Source organism: Poeciliopsis prolifica, unplaced genomic scaffold (genome assembly GCF_027474105.1).
Source record: "Poeciliopsis prolifica strain line A6 unplaced genomic scaffold, Auburn_PproV2 SCAFFOLD067, whole genome shotgun sequence".
NCBI classification, from domain to species: Eukaryota; Metazoa; Chordata; class Actinopteri; order Cyprinodontiformes; family Poeciliidae; genus Poeciliopsis; species Poeciliopsis prolifica.
In genome coordinates, this window is record NW_026562442.1 from 22,094 (window position 1) to 38,315 (window position 16,222).

A 16,222-nucleotide genomic window follows, 5' to 3' on the forward strand; every position below is an offset into this window, starting at 1 on the left:
ACATTTGAAATGTCCGTAAAGGAGAACTATACGTTTTCAGAATAAATTAAAGCTTTATTGCTCTGGTGGAAACATATTTTAGGATATCTACAAGTTTACAACTTATTATTCTTAAACTGCCATCCAAGTCTTCATAACTCAATTTCAGAAATAAATCTCATTATGAGGTTCAACATGTTTTTTGCTTTGTCATGTTTTCCAGTGTTGTGTGCAGTTTCGAATCTGTGAACTCTGGTAAATATTCCACTTTGGAATGTTTTGAATAAATAACTCTCTGTTGAAGTCAAATTTTTTCTACCACTGCTAACAGTTGTGCATCAGAAAAATTTGGCACTGTGCCTTTAACCTGCTGGTGAGAGGCTCGTTAGTGTAACACCACTCAGCTGGGCAAAGTGGATGTAAAACTAGAATATTTTCCTACTTCAATCCTTCCTCATTTAGCAAGTTCACAACATTAAAACGTATCGATATGAGGATTTCCTTCATATAAGTAAGTAAATACGTATCAAATATGTATTTATTTACTATTAAAATATTCATTTTATTTTAAATGAGCCTATATTTTACAGTTGTAAGCAGCTAAACCAGCTCCACTTTATTAAACCGAACATCCACTTGTTTTTTCTTAAACTGTTTAATTATTCATAATGTGTGTCATTTTGTGGCTCATTGCTTCATCTTATGATTATGACGTTCACTGATGCAAAAATGGTTTTGTCTCACTCGCCAAGCCGCCGGTGAGAATGGCTCCCTGCGCATCGGAAGGCCCTGCAGTGAGCTCAGAATATGGACTCCCATATCCGCTATAGCGTAGATATAGTGTATTATGTAACATGATCTGAGCTGCCCCAATAAACAGCACAAGCGTGAAATCTAGGGCAGAATGCCCAGCATCCCAAGACGTCTCTGTGAGCTTTGAGATACCGATGTAATGCTGAGCCAAGCTCCAACTGTGTCGGGCCCAAGCAATTACGCACAGCAGTTTAAACAACAGCATGTGGATATTCTCACAAACTCACATGCATATGTTTGCTTTACTCGGAACCGTATGTGCATACGTGATTCTGTCATATTAGCTCTTTGTTTGGGTTTTGCACTCAGGATGTTAACCATGTGAAAAAAGAACCAGAAAGTCTCAAACAGTAGTAGAGTTTATACCCTTTGCAAAAAAAAAAAAAAAGACAAAGTTTTGGCATAATTAATGGAAAATAAACAAAGTTCAAGTTGCATTTTGTATGGAAGGTGCTTTAATCTTTATGTAAACTCAACTCTTTATTCTCCTGACTAGAGCCAAGATGATGTGCGAAGTGATGCCCACCATCAGCGAGGACACGGCGCTGAGCCAGCGCGGCTCGCAGAGCAGCGCCTCGGATCCGGACTCCCACTTCGAGCAGCTGATGGTCAACATGCTGGACGAAAGGGACCGACTCCTGGATACGCTGAGGGAGACCCAGGAGAGCCTGGGACTGGCTCAGCAGCATCTGCAGGACGTGATCTATGACCGAGACTCCCTGCAGCGCCAGCTCAGCTCTGCCCTGCCACAGGTAGGACACAACGACGGAACAGAAAATCGAAGATTTTAAATTTGCTGTGTATGCATTTATTTATCTTTATTACCAAATTCTTAATCTCATATAGGTTTTTTAAAATTTTATTTAAGAACATTTTTATTGATGAGGTTTTTTGCGTCATTGGTCTAGAGCATTCCCTTTGACTTCTACCTGCTTCTGAGCTGATGGTGACCCTCTTTTTCAAACTAATTCAATTACAGTAGTTTATTAAGATGAAATAGTTACATTCCAAAATATATGAGCATGTTATGTAGACTATTATGTTTGAATGCTGTGTGACTGCAGCAGTATAGTCTTTGCACATTGTCAGTCAAAGATATGCATCCCTTTACTGCCCACTTCTAAATGCTGTGCAGATCAGGCAGCAATGCTATTTTTGTGTTTGGAAAACTGAAATCTGAATCAGTTCTGTGACTTTGGTTAATCAACATGTTTCTTCATCTGCAAGATGCTTAAAGTTTTGACTTTTATGAGAAAACCTTTGGTAAGAATTGTCATGTACTTAGTTTAGTACTCAAATTTTAATTTATTCTCATTCATTGTGTAAGATTTATTGCTCTGTAGGACTAAAATGTGGGTATATTTAGTAATTAAATATGCATTACTTATATATAGAGTGAAAACATTGCATTAAGAAAAGAAACATCAAAACTTGATGTTTCTATATTGGGAGATCCCAGTGTGTTTAAGCTAGTAATGTAGTCAATCCCTGAAGTTGTCAAGTTTGCTAACCTTTATATAACTAGACAGTTACAGAGCTATCACTGTCTTGGGTGGTTGCTCACAGGCTGCGAATCTAATCTGTGTAGATTATAGTGATGAGATGAAAATGTCGATGCACTTAGTTCATTTTTGCACAATGTGAGGAAAGAGAAAGATCTTACATAATATTTCCTTTGGGAAGTGGAGATTAGCACTTTTAGAAAGATCCAGTAAGTCTTTTTACTCTGATTCTTGGACACTTGGGAGTTTTTTATAGACAGAGAATTGACTCTGTTCACATTTGATGCATCACATTTAATCCACATGGTTTTAAAGATCCATGACCTCAAACAGTTAATCTGTTTAGCATGAAAAGTTTACCTTTCTGTGTTAAATTAACCCAGAGACACAGTGTTTTTATTTTGAAATAGCTTATTCAGGTCTGCAGCATTGAATGATTTTTCACAACTTAACACCCCAGCTAAGGTACTCCATCCTGTCAAAGTGAAATAACATTTCCATTATCAGACAATTTCTCTGATCTCCTCTGACAGTAAATCACTGTTGTGATGTATTGTTCATCATAGTGTAATGACAGAGCTGACATACTGCTCAAGCGCCTCTGCTGGTGTCTGGCTTGAATTAGCTGTCAGTGAGATCCTGCTAGAAATGTCCTGGCACAAACCATTCTGTTAATTAATCTGCTGTTTTCTTATTGGCCTGTATAATCTCCATCTTAGTTAAATGGCTTGTGCTGCAATTTTTTAAACCTGTAATCATACAGAGACTTTTTTGCCATGGACATGTTTTAACAGTTTTCTGCTGTTTTTTTTTATTTATTTGAATGTGATGGAAGCAGCCAGCACTACTGCATGGGCGTTGTGTGAATATCTTGATTTAGAAATAAACTCTAATGATTTTTGCTATGTGTGGAAATCAGTAAATGGATGTATCATGCACATTTTTAGTAGACTTGTTGTTGAATTAGAGCCCAGTAGATTGCTTTCCAGTCCTTCTTTTTATTCGGTAGCAGGGTAGGTGATGAATGAGAAGAAGCAGATTTTTTTTGGAAAAGAACTGGCCTCATTTAGGGAGTAGACAGCCTGGAAATGTGCTTTTACTGATATCACTCCCTTGTTTCTAAAGCCAAGAGCTCTAGCATGATGAGATGTACCATAAACTTCCTTTTTTCCTGTTGGTCTCCCCACCTCGCCTTCATTTCTCTGTTTCTGCTGTCTTTGGCTTTTCTGTTATGTGCTGTTCTGCCCTGTGTCTCTTTCTTTTCTCCTTTTTATTCATTTCCATCAGAGGTCACGGCTCTCCAGCTCACTATGACACTTTCGACTGATGGGTGACATTTTCTATCCCCACTAGGAGCTTCCAGGGACACTCCCCTCCCATCCTCAATTTCATGCATAACAATCCAGCAATACCCATACATTCCCCTCCTCATCTTCTGGCTTTTATATTTTCTGTTTTTGTTTTTACTGAGCTGAGGAATGGCATAAGCCACCATTAGCTTTACAAGTCACTGCAATTATTGCAGAAGAGCTGTTGTGGATGTCTACTTAAAAATCAATATCCATGCATAATCAACCCTTTAATTAAACGCACACTTTGGGTATGTTGTGAAAGCCGCAGTTGCAAATGCATCTGAAAGCAACACAGACACATTGCAAAAATATGTGAGATATTACATTGCAGCACCAGCTGAAACAAATTTGAACCCGTAACCTCCTGTTTTCACAATTGCTCTTCTTGGCTGTTGATCCGTATTTATGCTCAAAATTATAGTGCTTGTTTAAACAACAACAACAAAAAAACAAGCTTATTGGTGTGTTACGAATCTTGTGATAGAAGGAATCAGTTATAAGGCCAATCGAATGCTGCTTTGTATTGATATTTAGTCGCATTGCCTTATGTAAGCCTTATTTAATAGCTAAAAAAAATACGTGGCTACTATTCTGTACCCTACTCGGATAAGGAAGCAAATCCTAATGACACAAATCCACAATGTCTTTCTCTCTGGATTTTCTTTTTCCAACAATATTCCATAAAATCTTACACCTTATTTGCCTTTATTACATCCAGTAGGTAAACAGCTGTCTAGTACTATACTAACCTAAACTTGGTGGCAAGTGGCTATAGCATCATAGGAAATGCTAATAATCAAAGACTAAATATAACATTAAGTTTGGATAAAATAATTTAAAAATAAGCGCTGAAAACTATTTGTGTGATGCTAGAGGTTGTTTAAATGATTGTGATGCTGCTTTTTTACCCATAGCTTGCTCCTTTTAATTCTTTCGTTCTCACTTGTACTCGATGGACTCGGTTCTGAGAAAGTGGAAGGAGAAGACACACAGAGCGTGTAGTCAAACGATTGCCTGGAGTACGATGTAACCCTCCTTCATCCCCCAGTGACCCCTGTCGTGTCACAGACGAGCGAGCTGGCGGACCAACAACATTCTCCGGAGCACTCATCTGTGCATTACTGTAGAAAGGCCCCGCGGGCCACAGCCAGCTTCCCATGCTGGCTATTTCCTATTGCCAAACACAGTTCATGAAGACTTCTGCTGCAGCTAATCCTCCTCACTGCCACCAAGCTGCAGTCCTCCAGAAATACACGTCTTATCACCTATTGAACAGATGTTCTAGAGGAGGGATCCTGGCTCTTGTTGACCGGAAAGTGCAACATCTACAGGCTCTGAGTTTGTCTGTGTGACCACAAAAATGGTCACCAGGTGTTCTGACAAGCCAAGACTGATACTTGTATCTAATAAGGTGATGAAAACACAAACTTCAACAATAGCTGCAGTTGGGTTTATGTTTATAAGGTGATCAAATTATTTTTTATTAAAAAATTTTTCCAAGGAACTATTCCTTAAAGTTTTCGATTCGGACAATGAAAGATTTAAAACTCTTGTTTATGGAGGTTTTCTGCACCTTCAGCATGACCTTACAGCCTCCAAATGTTAATCTAAGTGCTATTATCAAGCCAGTGATGCAGTAATGAGACACCAGCCAACACCACTGCTGTAGTGAAAGCTAAGACTGGACCAAATTGCTGTATACAACAGGGAATCGATCTGTGGTTTTCTCATTCATAGCTTGTGCACCTGCTGTAGTACGCACTGATTCTGTCTGTTTTCTGCACATATCTGCCATGATTGCTGATTAAATTTGGCAGCGAAATTATAGTTTAATTCATTATACTTGCTTTTACAGTTTGCAAACATTTTAGAAAAAAAAAGATACAATGCAATCCTTCAAAAGGATTTAATTTACATTTTTTTATGCTTACATCCCAAAATTAGCATTTATTATAACGGATTGTGGTAATCTGTGGATCTCTCTGGTGGTGATTAGTGAATACAGAGTGTATGTCAGTTCAGTGACAGGAGGGAGGAAGAGCATATGACGAAAGCTGTGTGTAGAAATAAAGGTGACTAAGCTTGTCCAGACGATGGATGGGGAGCTGGATCCATCCACCGTCTTCCCTTCGTTTCTCTGCTCACCGTTTCTTTTGCTGTTGCTTGTACTGCAAACACCGAGGGCTTCAGCAGCCGGTCAGCTGGTCTTCTCCGTCGGAGCAGCACATGATTTTCCATGATTACTGTTATTGTTTGTGCCCCAGTTCATTGCGCCTGTAGGCTGGATGTGTGGCTGCTGCACCTCAAGACGAGAAAAAGCCTTGAAAAAGGAAAAGCATTGATGCCTGACTTCTCTAAAGTCAAGTGCTGACAGTCTTCAGAACATATAGGTATAAATCTGAGACAGATGATGTCATGCAGAGAAACGTAACATTTGTCTATTCACTGTAATCTTTTGTTCTGTACACAGTGGCCTTATTTAGGACTAATACTCTGAACTGTTTCTGCATTTCTCAGTTTACAGCCACAGCTGTTAATATATTTCATATGAATTTTACTTGACCTGTCAGTTTATCAGTTTAGGTGGAGTTTTGTCGGTTCTTCAGATGATGGATCAGTGCAATATGAGATCTTTAACGTTTTGCTTTTTATTTTATAAGCTAAACTTCAACTGTATTGCTGTCCTTTTGCTTCAACTTCATGATGTTTGTTGACTATTATCTAACAAACCTTTGATGTCATCGAAGAACAGCTGAATTTATACCCTTATATTTTGAATAATGTATGCTCAGATGGAGTATAAATATAAACTAGGTGATTTTAAGAGGAATTTTATTGGAGGTCATACAAATTCAAATTCAAGCCACTTTTAGATATTTCTTAAGAAAAACTAAAAATCTGATATTATAAGAATACAAAATATAAAAAGTTAACATTTTATTGATGCTTTTTCAATTCACTGTATTAACACTGTGATTAACACATTTGAATCATTTCTCTTGCTTGTAAATATTGATATCTATTTTTTCACCGCTTAGTTTACTCAGAAAGCCTTGTTTCTCGTCTTCCCCTTTAACTCCTGTCTGCCTTTAATCTTCGGCTGGGACATGGACAGGTTCTTGGCACATAAACACTATGCAGAGCCATACAGAGTGACTGTAATGGCTCCATCAGAGATACTTGATTAATATTCTCGAAAGGTTAGGGTCAGATGAAGCAGGTCTAGTCCTGATGGTGAGTCATTGCTGGTACTGGCGTCCAGCACATGGTTTTGGTCGACTGTTATGTGGGAAGAGACTGTTCGTAGCCATATAGCAGATGTAATTACCTCGCTGATGATCAGCGCACTAGACTGTAATAGTGCTGTGAAGTGGCTAAGTAACAGGAACATAGATCAGCCTAACAAGGCAGCAGCATCTGGGTCTTTATTTATTTCAGCTCTGTTTTGTGGCTTCAGATATTCAACACATAGCCTAAATTGTTGAAATCAGTTGGATATAAAACAACACATAAGAGGGAAGAAATCAATTTTGTAGGTTGAAACAAAACACAGGGGGCTATTTGAGACTAAAGCCAACAGCAGAGTAATACTAGACTACATTTATTCACACATAAGCGGTGCACTTTGTGCACTTCTCTCCAGTTATATTATAATAAAAATGACCATAAAGATTTTAGTACCAAGACAAGATAAGGTTCACTATTTTGCACCTAACAGTGGTCAGATTTCTGGAAGATTGAATCTGCTTTAGTAGTGTTTTAAAATGATTTTGATATTTTTTTATGTAATGTTTGAGCACTAGTATATTCAAAAAACAATAGCTTCAGTGAAATCCTGCTAAAATTGGATTAAACCTGAATATAACAGGATGTAATTGCTTTCTTTTGTAATTGTATATCTGTGTTTCTTTATATCATTGCAAAAACAATGGACCACAGTAGATCACCAGCAACATTTTATATTAGCCTTATAACTAGAATATAGTGCAGAATATCCTGACTTGTTTTTCTTCTGCTCTTTCTAAGCAACTTCTTTGCTTGTAAATGAGAGAAAAGTGAAAAACACCATAAAATGCAGGATCTTTTGACTGTGAAAGCAGTGAACAGCAGAGCTGGAGAAAACTCTGACATCATAGAAATAATGCGGTGTAAAGTTTTTGTGATTTCAAATCCTGGATGCCTCATGTTGGCCCTTGCGTAATGAGTCTTTGACAATTACTGCAGTATATGCAGTCAAACTTTGTGCCTCTTGCAATTTTATGAATATAAACGTTGTATAGATTGATGATCAGTGCTCTTTATAGAACTAAGCTTCAAACAAAGACAACTGAAAAGATATGACTGTGAACCAGAGAGCTGCTGATAAATAAGGAAGGACTTGGACTGCATGGAAAGCAAAAGATTAAATCAAATAAACGAGTAAACTAAAACTAAAGTATTGGACTTTGACTGGCAGCTGTGGAAGAAAACTGACAAAATCAGAGGAGACCAAAAAATAAAACAAATGTGGTGTCTCGTCACTGATGTAACCTCAGTTAGTGACTCAATACAATTTAGAAATGCAAAGTGATGGGATTTTTGTGACAGCCTCCTTGGTAAGACCTACCATCTTGCAGACAGCCTCTAATTTCACCCTTTATTCCCACTTTTTCCAGCTTACTGACACACTGCTCTCTTATCTGACCCCAACCTCTCAACTGCTCTGCCACGATTGTCATTGTGTCTCATCAAACCCCCGTCTAACAACAGAAAGTCTCGTCCCTCTTGCTGTCCCTGGAGAGACCGTGTCTGGCTGATTGTTGTCGAATTTTAGGATTTATTTATTTTCTTTCAGCTTCATAAGCAGCCAGTTATTTGTTTGCCACCCTCGTCAGCTTTTATTAATATTCTCCAGCTGACATGCTAAGCATAGCCTGCCTTGTAAATTCCTCTTACGGGGATGTCGGGTGTCTTGTGTTTGGTTTATCTCTCCTAAGCTGCTTAAGTTGCTGTCTCACATAGTACTACTGATTAATAATAATAATAAAAAAATAAAGCAGTTGTTCTTAACTGTTATAGAGAACTCTTGAGTATTTACAGCGTCAAATAAAAGGTTATTTAAAAAACTTTGGCATTTCTAATTAATTATAATAAAAAATAAACACATCAATCAACAGCAAGCAATTTGTTATGTATATAACAAAATTTTAAAAAATATATAAAAATGAAAGTAAAACTCATTTTTGAAAATATTAACACAAAATTACTTTGGAGTTTAACAAATACTAATCACATGTACTGTTAGACAAAACAAATCGTTTGGATGTTTTCACACTGTTTGCAATGATCAAACTACCTGCATTGGCAAAACTGAATAACATTTGCTGGTTCTCATTGTCTCAAATTTCTCGTTTTTATCTTTTAGATGAAAAAAATTGTATTTTATGGTTTGTTTCTCCTCAAAAAGCCTGAATAATTGGAAATTACATTGGTGAGTTTGACACACTCGGAGCTCTTTGATGTCATCTCCTCCTGTGCGCACAAGTGCACGTGTTTGAGCCTATATTTGTGTAGGTGGGAACAGAGCGGGGTGGTGTGTTTGCATCACTGCAGGAAAAAAAAAACTTGGTTATGACTCAGAGCCTGAGGCAAGAAATTCTCAAACCTTCATCCACATGCACACATACATTATCCTGTCCTCACACACACTTTTTGCTGGCTTTGCCTGAATGAATTAGAGGACTGGTCCCCCGAGATCCTCTAAAGTGAGCAGAAAGAAATGAGGTTAAGACCAATACTTAATGCTCCTTACTATGCTGACCTGGAAATGTAATTTTACCCGCAAAAGCCAGAGCCTGGTTAGTTTGATTCCAGCTGTGATAAATGCAGCGTATTAACAAGATGCATACTTCAGCATCTCAAAATGTAAACCAGTAGTTCTCTGAGGTTGAGGATTGTCTGGGATTTAGACATTAATTTCCAACAATAGCATGTCGAATAAACAGGTACTAATTCGATTTGGTTTATTTTAAAGCTTCTGCTGAGTCCTCAGCCAGGACTCTGGTATTGACTGGTTGTGTTTTTTTTTTCTTTACAATGCAGCTGGTCCCCATTAATGGATACCTTTTAGCTTCTTGATGCTCCATTTGAAAACTAGAAATAGAGCATGATGTCACCAGCTCTTGGCACCAACTAAGAAGCTTGTTGAAGCTCTCCTAAGAGAGCCAATCTCATGATAAGCTTGCACTTGCAGCACGCTTTAGTACTCAGTGTGGCAGGTCTAAAAAAAAAAACATCTGCCATATTACACATCTGTGAGCAGTATCATTAAAATCATTTTGCTCATTGCCACTAATGACCTTTCTGTGATTAGTAGCGCTCTTCCAGGGATGTATTTTTTGTGTAATCTCTTATCTAACAGACATTAAGAAAACACTGTGATTCAGACCTGTTCATCCTTTGGTAGAAAAGCATGTGAAAAAACTCTTTAACGGGTCTAATAACAGCAGTAGTTAGCAGTAGATCGTCTGCAAAGTTATTATTTTATTGGATATATCAATAGGAAGTTTATTTTTTGTTTTCAAGCAAGCCTGCAGTTGCGGGATCTTGTGCTTTATTGTGACTTTGGTGTGAAATCATATCCACTGATATAAAACTAAAATTTAAATGAACATTCCTTCAGGCCTTCTTCACACAAACTTTATAAAATCACACCATGACCTTACATTTCCGTCACAGATAGTTTTCAGTGTCTTGCAGAGGTTTTTCACACCCACTCCAGGCTGCCAGTTCTCCAGCCAATTGTTCCAGGTAATTCCAGTGCAGCTGCTATATGCATCCCATCATGCTGCTGTTGTGGCTGAATCCAAAACAATAGCCTCATTTGCAAAACACTGTCATAAACCTGCAAAGACAAGTTACATCTGTGCTCCCTCTGACCATTAATAAATCAGTAGGGGATACAGCGATATCCTGCTGCATTCAGCGGGATTTTAATGTGGATGGACGTGTTGTACGCCATCAACATCGGGACTATGGTACGCATAAAATCTGAGTTGTTCATCTCCTCGGACCTTTCTTTACTAAACAATAATGGCAAATGAATTTCTGTTTTATTGGAGCAAAGGATTCTGATGCAGATTTAAATATCTAAATCTAAATCACTAAAGTTGCTTCAGAACACCTTCAGCTGGTCTCTATACAATTTTATAAGTATCAGTGTAATAAATTGTATTTGTAACGCCAACCTGGGATTAAGGCCACAAAATAGGTTAAGATCAGTCATTGCCCCAACCATCCATTCCATAGGACCAAATAGTTTATGATATAATTTTACAATGTCTTTCTGCCTGTTCTAACTGCTTTTCTCTTATAAACATCATCATATTCTTCCTTCCAGCCTGCCTCTGCACCTGTTATTGTCTCAGTTCCATCTCAGTGGATTTAGGCGTCTGCAGGGATATCTGTAGTTTGTGTTAGAGGAGAAGACAATGTAAAGTTTAACTAACAGCAAAATAAGTGTATCTGTTTTACTAAAGATAGTGGAGTGATAATAAAAAAAAAACAGACGCATGATGAAACCTGATGAAGGCCATATATAAGAAATAAATGTTGCCCAGTAGAAGTGATCCCTATGACTTTGATTTCTCGTACTGCTTTTGTTAAAATGGAACAAGTTGCTGAATTGAAGCACATACTAAATTCTGCCCTGGCAACATTTGCATTCAGTTAGACTAAGTTGTAGAGGGTTTTATATCTGAAACATACAGCAGCGTGAACATATAACCTGTGAGGAAATTTTCTCTTGTATGTATGAAAGTGAGAACCTAAAATCTTCAATGCCTTTGTAATGTTTTCCCTTGTCTTTAAATCTCTATTCTTTCATTGACTTGCTGGATGTTCGTCATTTCTCTGGCAGACATGGCAACAACTTACCTCTGACCTACAAAGAGCCCACATTCAGCCCACTGACATGACTCAGCTCCCCTGCTGGGCCATATGTCTGTCTGTGCCAACAGTATGCATCACAGCATGGTGCATTTTCATGCATCTTTTCATCAAAAGTCCTGCGTTGGCTAAAATAAACCTCCATTTCAGCAGCTGTGATATAGGACATGAATAAGAGATTTTCATTAAGAATTTCAGCATGCAGTTGCATGTTTCAGATTGCTGTTGTAGGCGCAGGTCCAGTTCAAATAGATTCTGCTGCACTAATGCAGCTTATTCATTAAAGCCACATGCGATTTTGAATGGAAACTGCAATTATTGATTCCCTGAAGGAGCAGAGATATGAGTTTCTCTCTTGTCTTGTGTGATAAGTTGATCTCTGCTAGAAGCACCTTGTATGTTCTGACTCCATGTTACTGTCACTAAAGCTACTGTGGTCTATAATCTACAAGGGGAAGATTATAATCTTCCCCTTGATTTGTGTTTTTGCAGCGTATGTATATTGTTAGAATGATACTGAAGTTTAAAATATACAGAGAGACCGATCAGAAGTCCTGATTACAATCTGGTATAAAACAGCCTTGTCAAACCTGTAGAAATTGACAAATCACTCAACAGGTTCAGAAGGGCAATTTAACGTGTTAGACTCTTCGTTTTCAGAGGGGTTTCTGTTTTGTTCTTGGAAACTGTGTAAAGCAACAGAGCTAATATAAAACAGTTTAATTTCAACTTTTATTGTTTGTAGTCGAATATTCTGCAGCTAAGTGGCTCTGTCTAAATTTCAAGTGTGGCATATCCTCAAGGAAATTCTGAAAGGTTAAACATGATTTACTCTATCTAAATTATGTTGGTATTAGAGCAGTGAAATATTTGCATTTCCCTTCTTCTGAGTTTTAATATACACTGCATTGATGCTGTGTCTGATGAACTGTTCAAAGAATGGAAATTTAAATAAATGAAAAATTACAGAGTTATGATATAGAACCTATTAATGCTCCTTTTACAGTTGCTAACAGGTGAAATGTTGTAAGGCACTAGTCACTCTGACTGCAAGCTTTCTCCCAGTCGGATAGCTTGAGTAATTAACCTGCTAATTTATTAGTTGTTTTTTTTTTTTTTTACCACATAATGAATGTAGACAAACTTGCAAATGAACTGTCAACCTGGATATAAGCCTTATAGCTATTGACTAAATTTCATTGATGTTTCTGGATTACATTTTAATGCAGAAACATTGAAATGTAAATGCTACTGTTTTGTCCCTCCTCTGAGGTGATCTGTTAGGGTCCCATGCTATTGGTGACGGTAGTTAATTTGCACTAAGAGACAGCTAGTTGGTCTGGTTAACATCACTGTGTAGCCTGTTTAGGCATTGTGATAATCACAGCCTAGCTTCTTTCAGAGACAGGCCAAACCACCCACCGCCCAAGCAGCTGCTTGCTTTATTCCCAGTGCTGTGGAGTCATTTACTGTCCGCCTCTTGTTGCCAGCTGCTACCCAGCCAGCTTCTTTCACAGGTATCCAAAGGTTCACAGAACTGAATGAACCCATTTCGCTGCTGTCTAAAGGGTAGGCAGCAACATGCCTAAATGCTACGTTCCACAAAATGACTGAAATGATTGAAATATTCCAATTTATGAATTAGGTTCTCTTTCTAATTGTCTTAATTTTGTCATATTACCAACTGGACCTTTATATTCATGTCAAACTGTTCTGATGTATCTACTTTTTGTTTCGGTGGCATAGGAAGACACAATGTCTTTGGAAAAAGCATAGAGCTTTGAAATTTCAGGGATGGTTAGTTGATTTAGTTTTAATATAGGTTGAATAACTTGATAGAATATTATATTTTGAAACTGGGCCTTTTGGGTGGACGTCCACTGGCTCCAGTGCCTTCACTTGACGCCAATGTTTGGTTGCTCAGATGCTAAAGGTAGAGTTCATTATGATGGACCAAAAAAAATAAATAAATGAAATTATCAAAATTGCCATTCAGCTCTGCAATCACAATTACTTGTTTTTTAATGCTGCAAAGGAGTTTTACAGCAGCAATATGCACCAGTTGACCGTCAAATAACTGGAGATACAAATGATGTGTAAGTTCATCTCAAATATTTGCAGATTTTTTAGTTTAAAAAACATATAGTGCTTGAAGGTCCAATTTGAACACTGCTCATGTTCCTATATTAAAGTAAAAAGCAGATTAGACCTAATCCAAATACATTTTAAACCAGTTAGTTCTTGTGGGGATTTTATGTATTTTACAGAAAATAAAATCTAGTAAATTGTGATTAAGATATTTAAGCCACTTTGTCTTTAAACAGTTGCTGCTTATTTGTCCATGTTACAGTAAAGTGGAGATAGTTCTGCTGTGTGAGAGAAACTGGAACTGCTCATACAAAACAGTACTAACTGAATTACTCCATCGTTTCCAACAAAGGAGCTTTTGACCGCGACCATCAGGTTCCTGTGTATATGAAAGAACCGTTCTGTGCTTCTGTAGCATGTGAGAATCACAGGTCTCATGCTTTACGGAATCTTAAAAATGTCTTCAGGGAATCTGAAATGTGATTTAACAGAACCTTTTCTTTAGAGGTTTACTGTTTCTGGGAGCATAATAATGCCCTCCTCTCAAAATGCTCACAGAATTGAGATTAGCAGCAGCTCATTTTAAACTGCATGCCTTTTAACTCTGCCTTCCTACGGAAATGTCTAATGCAACTAATTACCAACTCGATTGGCCAGTCTGAAGCAATCTTTCTCCATCTCTGACAGCATTACAGATGTAAAATGTAGATTGGTGCATGCACGATCAGAGATCCCCTGCAGGATGTATTAGCCTTTTCATCCATATTATAGGACATAAACACACATTTCTGCCTTCTCCCTGCACTGATTGTAATTTCCCCAACAATTGCTGCAGCTGCTGTATAAATCTCTTGTGTTTCTAGATGCTGCATGTAAAAGACACGTTGGTATTCGACATGACAGCCTCTCTCGGTGTCGACAGTTTCATAGCCAAACCCAAAACTCCAACTTGCGTCGGGTTTTCTATAAGCCAGTCACCTCTACTCTTCATAAAGAAGAAATTTAGTTTCGCCTCTGACTCTCCTCTGAGCAAAATAAGTGCCATTGATATGTTGTGAAGATTGCCATCATAAAGCCTCAAGAGGCTGCAGTTATTTATTTCACATGAAAACAAGAAGCTTTCCTTCATAATGAATTCTGCATCTTAAAGGTTATCAGGGAGCTTTTTGTTTTCCTTTTCATGAAGACCAAAAAAGGCACAATTGCCTGAATGTTGGCTTGAAGAAAGAAAAATAAAAACTGGTGCTATGCAATGCACCGGTCATATATAACGTTGGCTAGAGGTTTGTATTTACAAATCACTGGCAAAAACCCTGGATTCATTTTCGTTTTTTCAGCAGAGGTAGCAAGTGAACGCTTTTTTAAAGACCCAGGAAAAAGGAAGAATTAGTTTGGCAGTTAGAGACTTGATGCCAGTGAACTCGAGGGTGTTTGCGACGAATGTGCTTTAAATGATTCAGAGGTCAGACTTTTATTGCCCTGCACTCAGACAAGCCAGGCTGTAATTCACTGCTTAACCTCCTTCCTCTCACACATTTGTACTTGACAGTACTCATTTAAAGAAAATAGCCAGCTTCAATGCTCATACATAACCCTGAAATGTCCAGTCATACAAACTTATTGTTAAAAATGAATAAGCGCCACGCCAAACAAGGTTTCCCTGGTGAAGATGCCTAAAAACGAAATCAGTCGTTTTTATTGCAGTAGTAAATTTTTCCACTGCAAATGTAAATAAATTTTTTTAACACAATTATTGGTGAAAATATTTGTATCTTCTTCAGAGTAAAATATTTGATTTTACATAAGAGAAATTTAAAGATATATTTGACTAAATAATTGTTCATGAAATATAACTTATTTTTTGTATCTTCTCACTTTTTCCTCCAAAACAAATTCTTCATCTCATCCAGATTCCAAAAATATATTTGATGTACTTTTTCTAAACAAAAGACATTTTTTGGAGATTTTGCAGTCCAGAGTCAAATCCTGAAAAAACGAGTTAAAGACAGAAAGTTAAATTCAGACTGCTGCTTTTATTGCCAAGCCTACCTAGATGTGAATAAAAACTGAAACAAGAAAGTCTTAAAGTGAAATAATTATGTGAAAACCAGCCATCTCAATGTTGATCCATTTCTTTTCAGGTTGTAAATCTTCGTCCTCTCTTCTTTTGACTTTTGTTCTTTCAGAATTGTCTAAAAATAGTTGCATCCCACACACACTCAGCTTTGAACTGACTTCATGTCTTGAAGCTTAAAAGTCTTTTTTTGGTCAAAGTCATTCTCTCATGTATTATTTCTGGATCCATGAAAGATGTGGTTTTTTTGGACATTGCTGTAGCAGAGCTCTCGTTTTGCCTGCCTCATCAGCTCTCTGGGCTTCTTGTGTTTTCTCACTTATTCTCTCCAGTTGAAAGGAAGATCCCATTGGAACATGCAAGACAAAAGTGAGTAATGTCATTTTAGTCTTACAGTTGGCAGTTTGTTTAGGTCTTGGTGCGGCCAAAGTCGAACAGAGGCTGAACATATTCTCTGATTAAATATGGGTCTCCATGCTGTGTGGAGA

At 37.6% G+C, this 16,222-nt stretch overlaps 1 protein-coding gene across 7 annotated transcripts in view; it reads left to right on the plus strand.

Annotated features, from left to right (window-relative positions):
* The window catches only part of ppfia2 (PTPRF interacting protein alpha 2), a 107,131-nt gene that overhangs the window by 7,257 nt on the left and 83,652 nt on the right, over positions 1 to 16,222 (plus strand). For all 7 annotated transcript variants that reach the window (XM_055020364.1, XM_055020360.1, XM_055020361.1 and 4 more), the window contains exon 2: positions 1,289 to 1,544. In XM_055020364.1, the coding sequence (XP_054876339.1) occupies positions 1,296 to 1,544 (249 nt within the window). In that variant the 5' untranslated portion in view covers positions 1,289 to 1,295. The remainder of the gene's footprint in view (positions 1 to 1,288; positions 1,545 to 16,222) is intronic.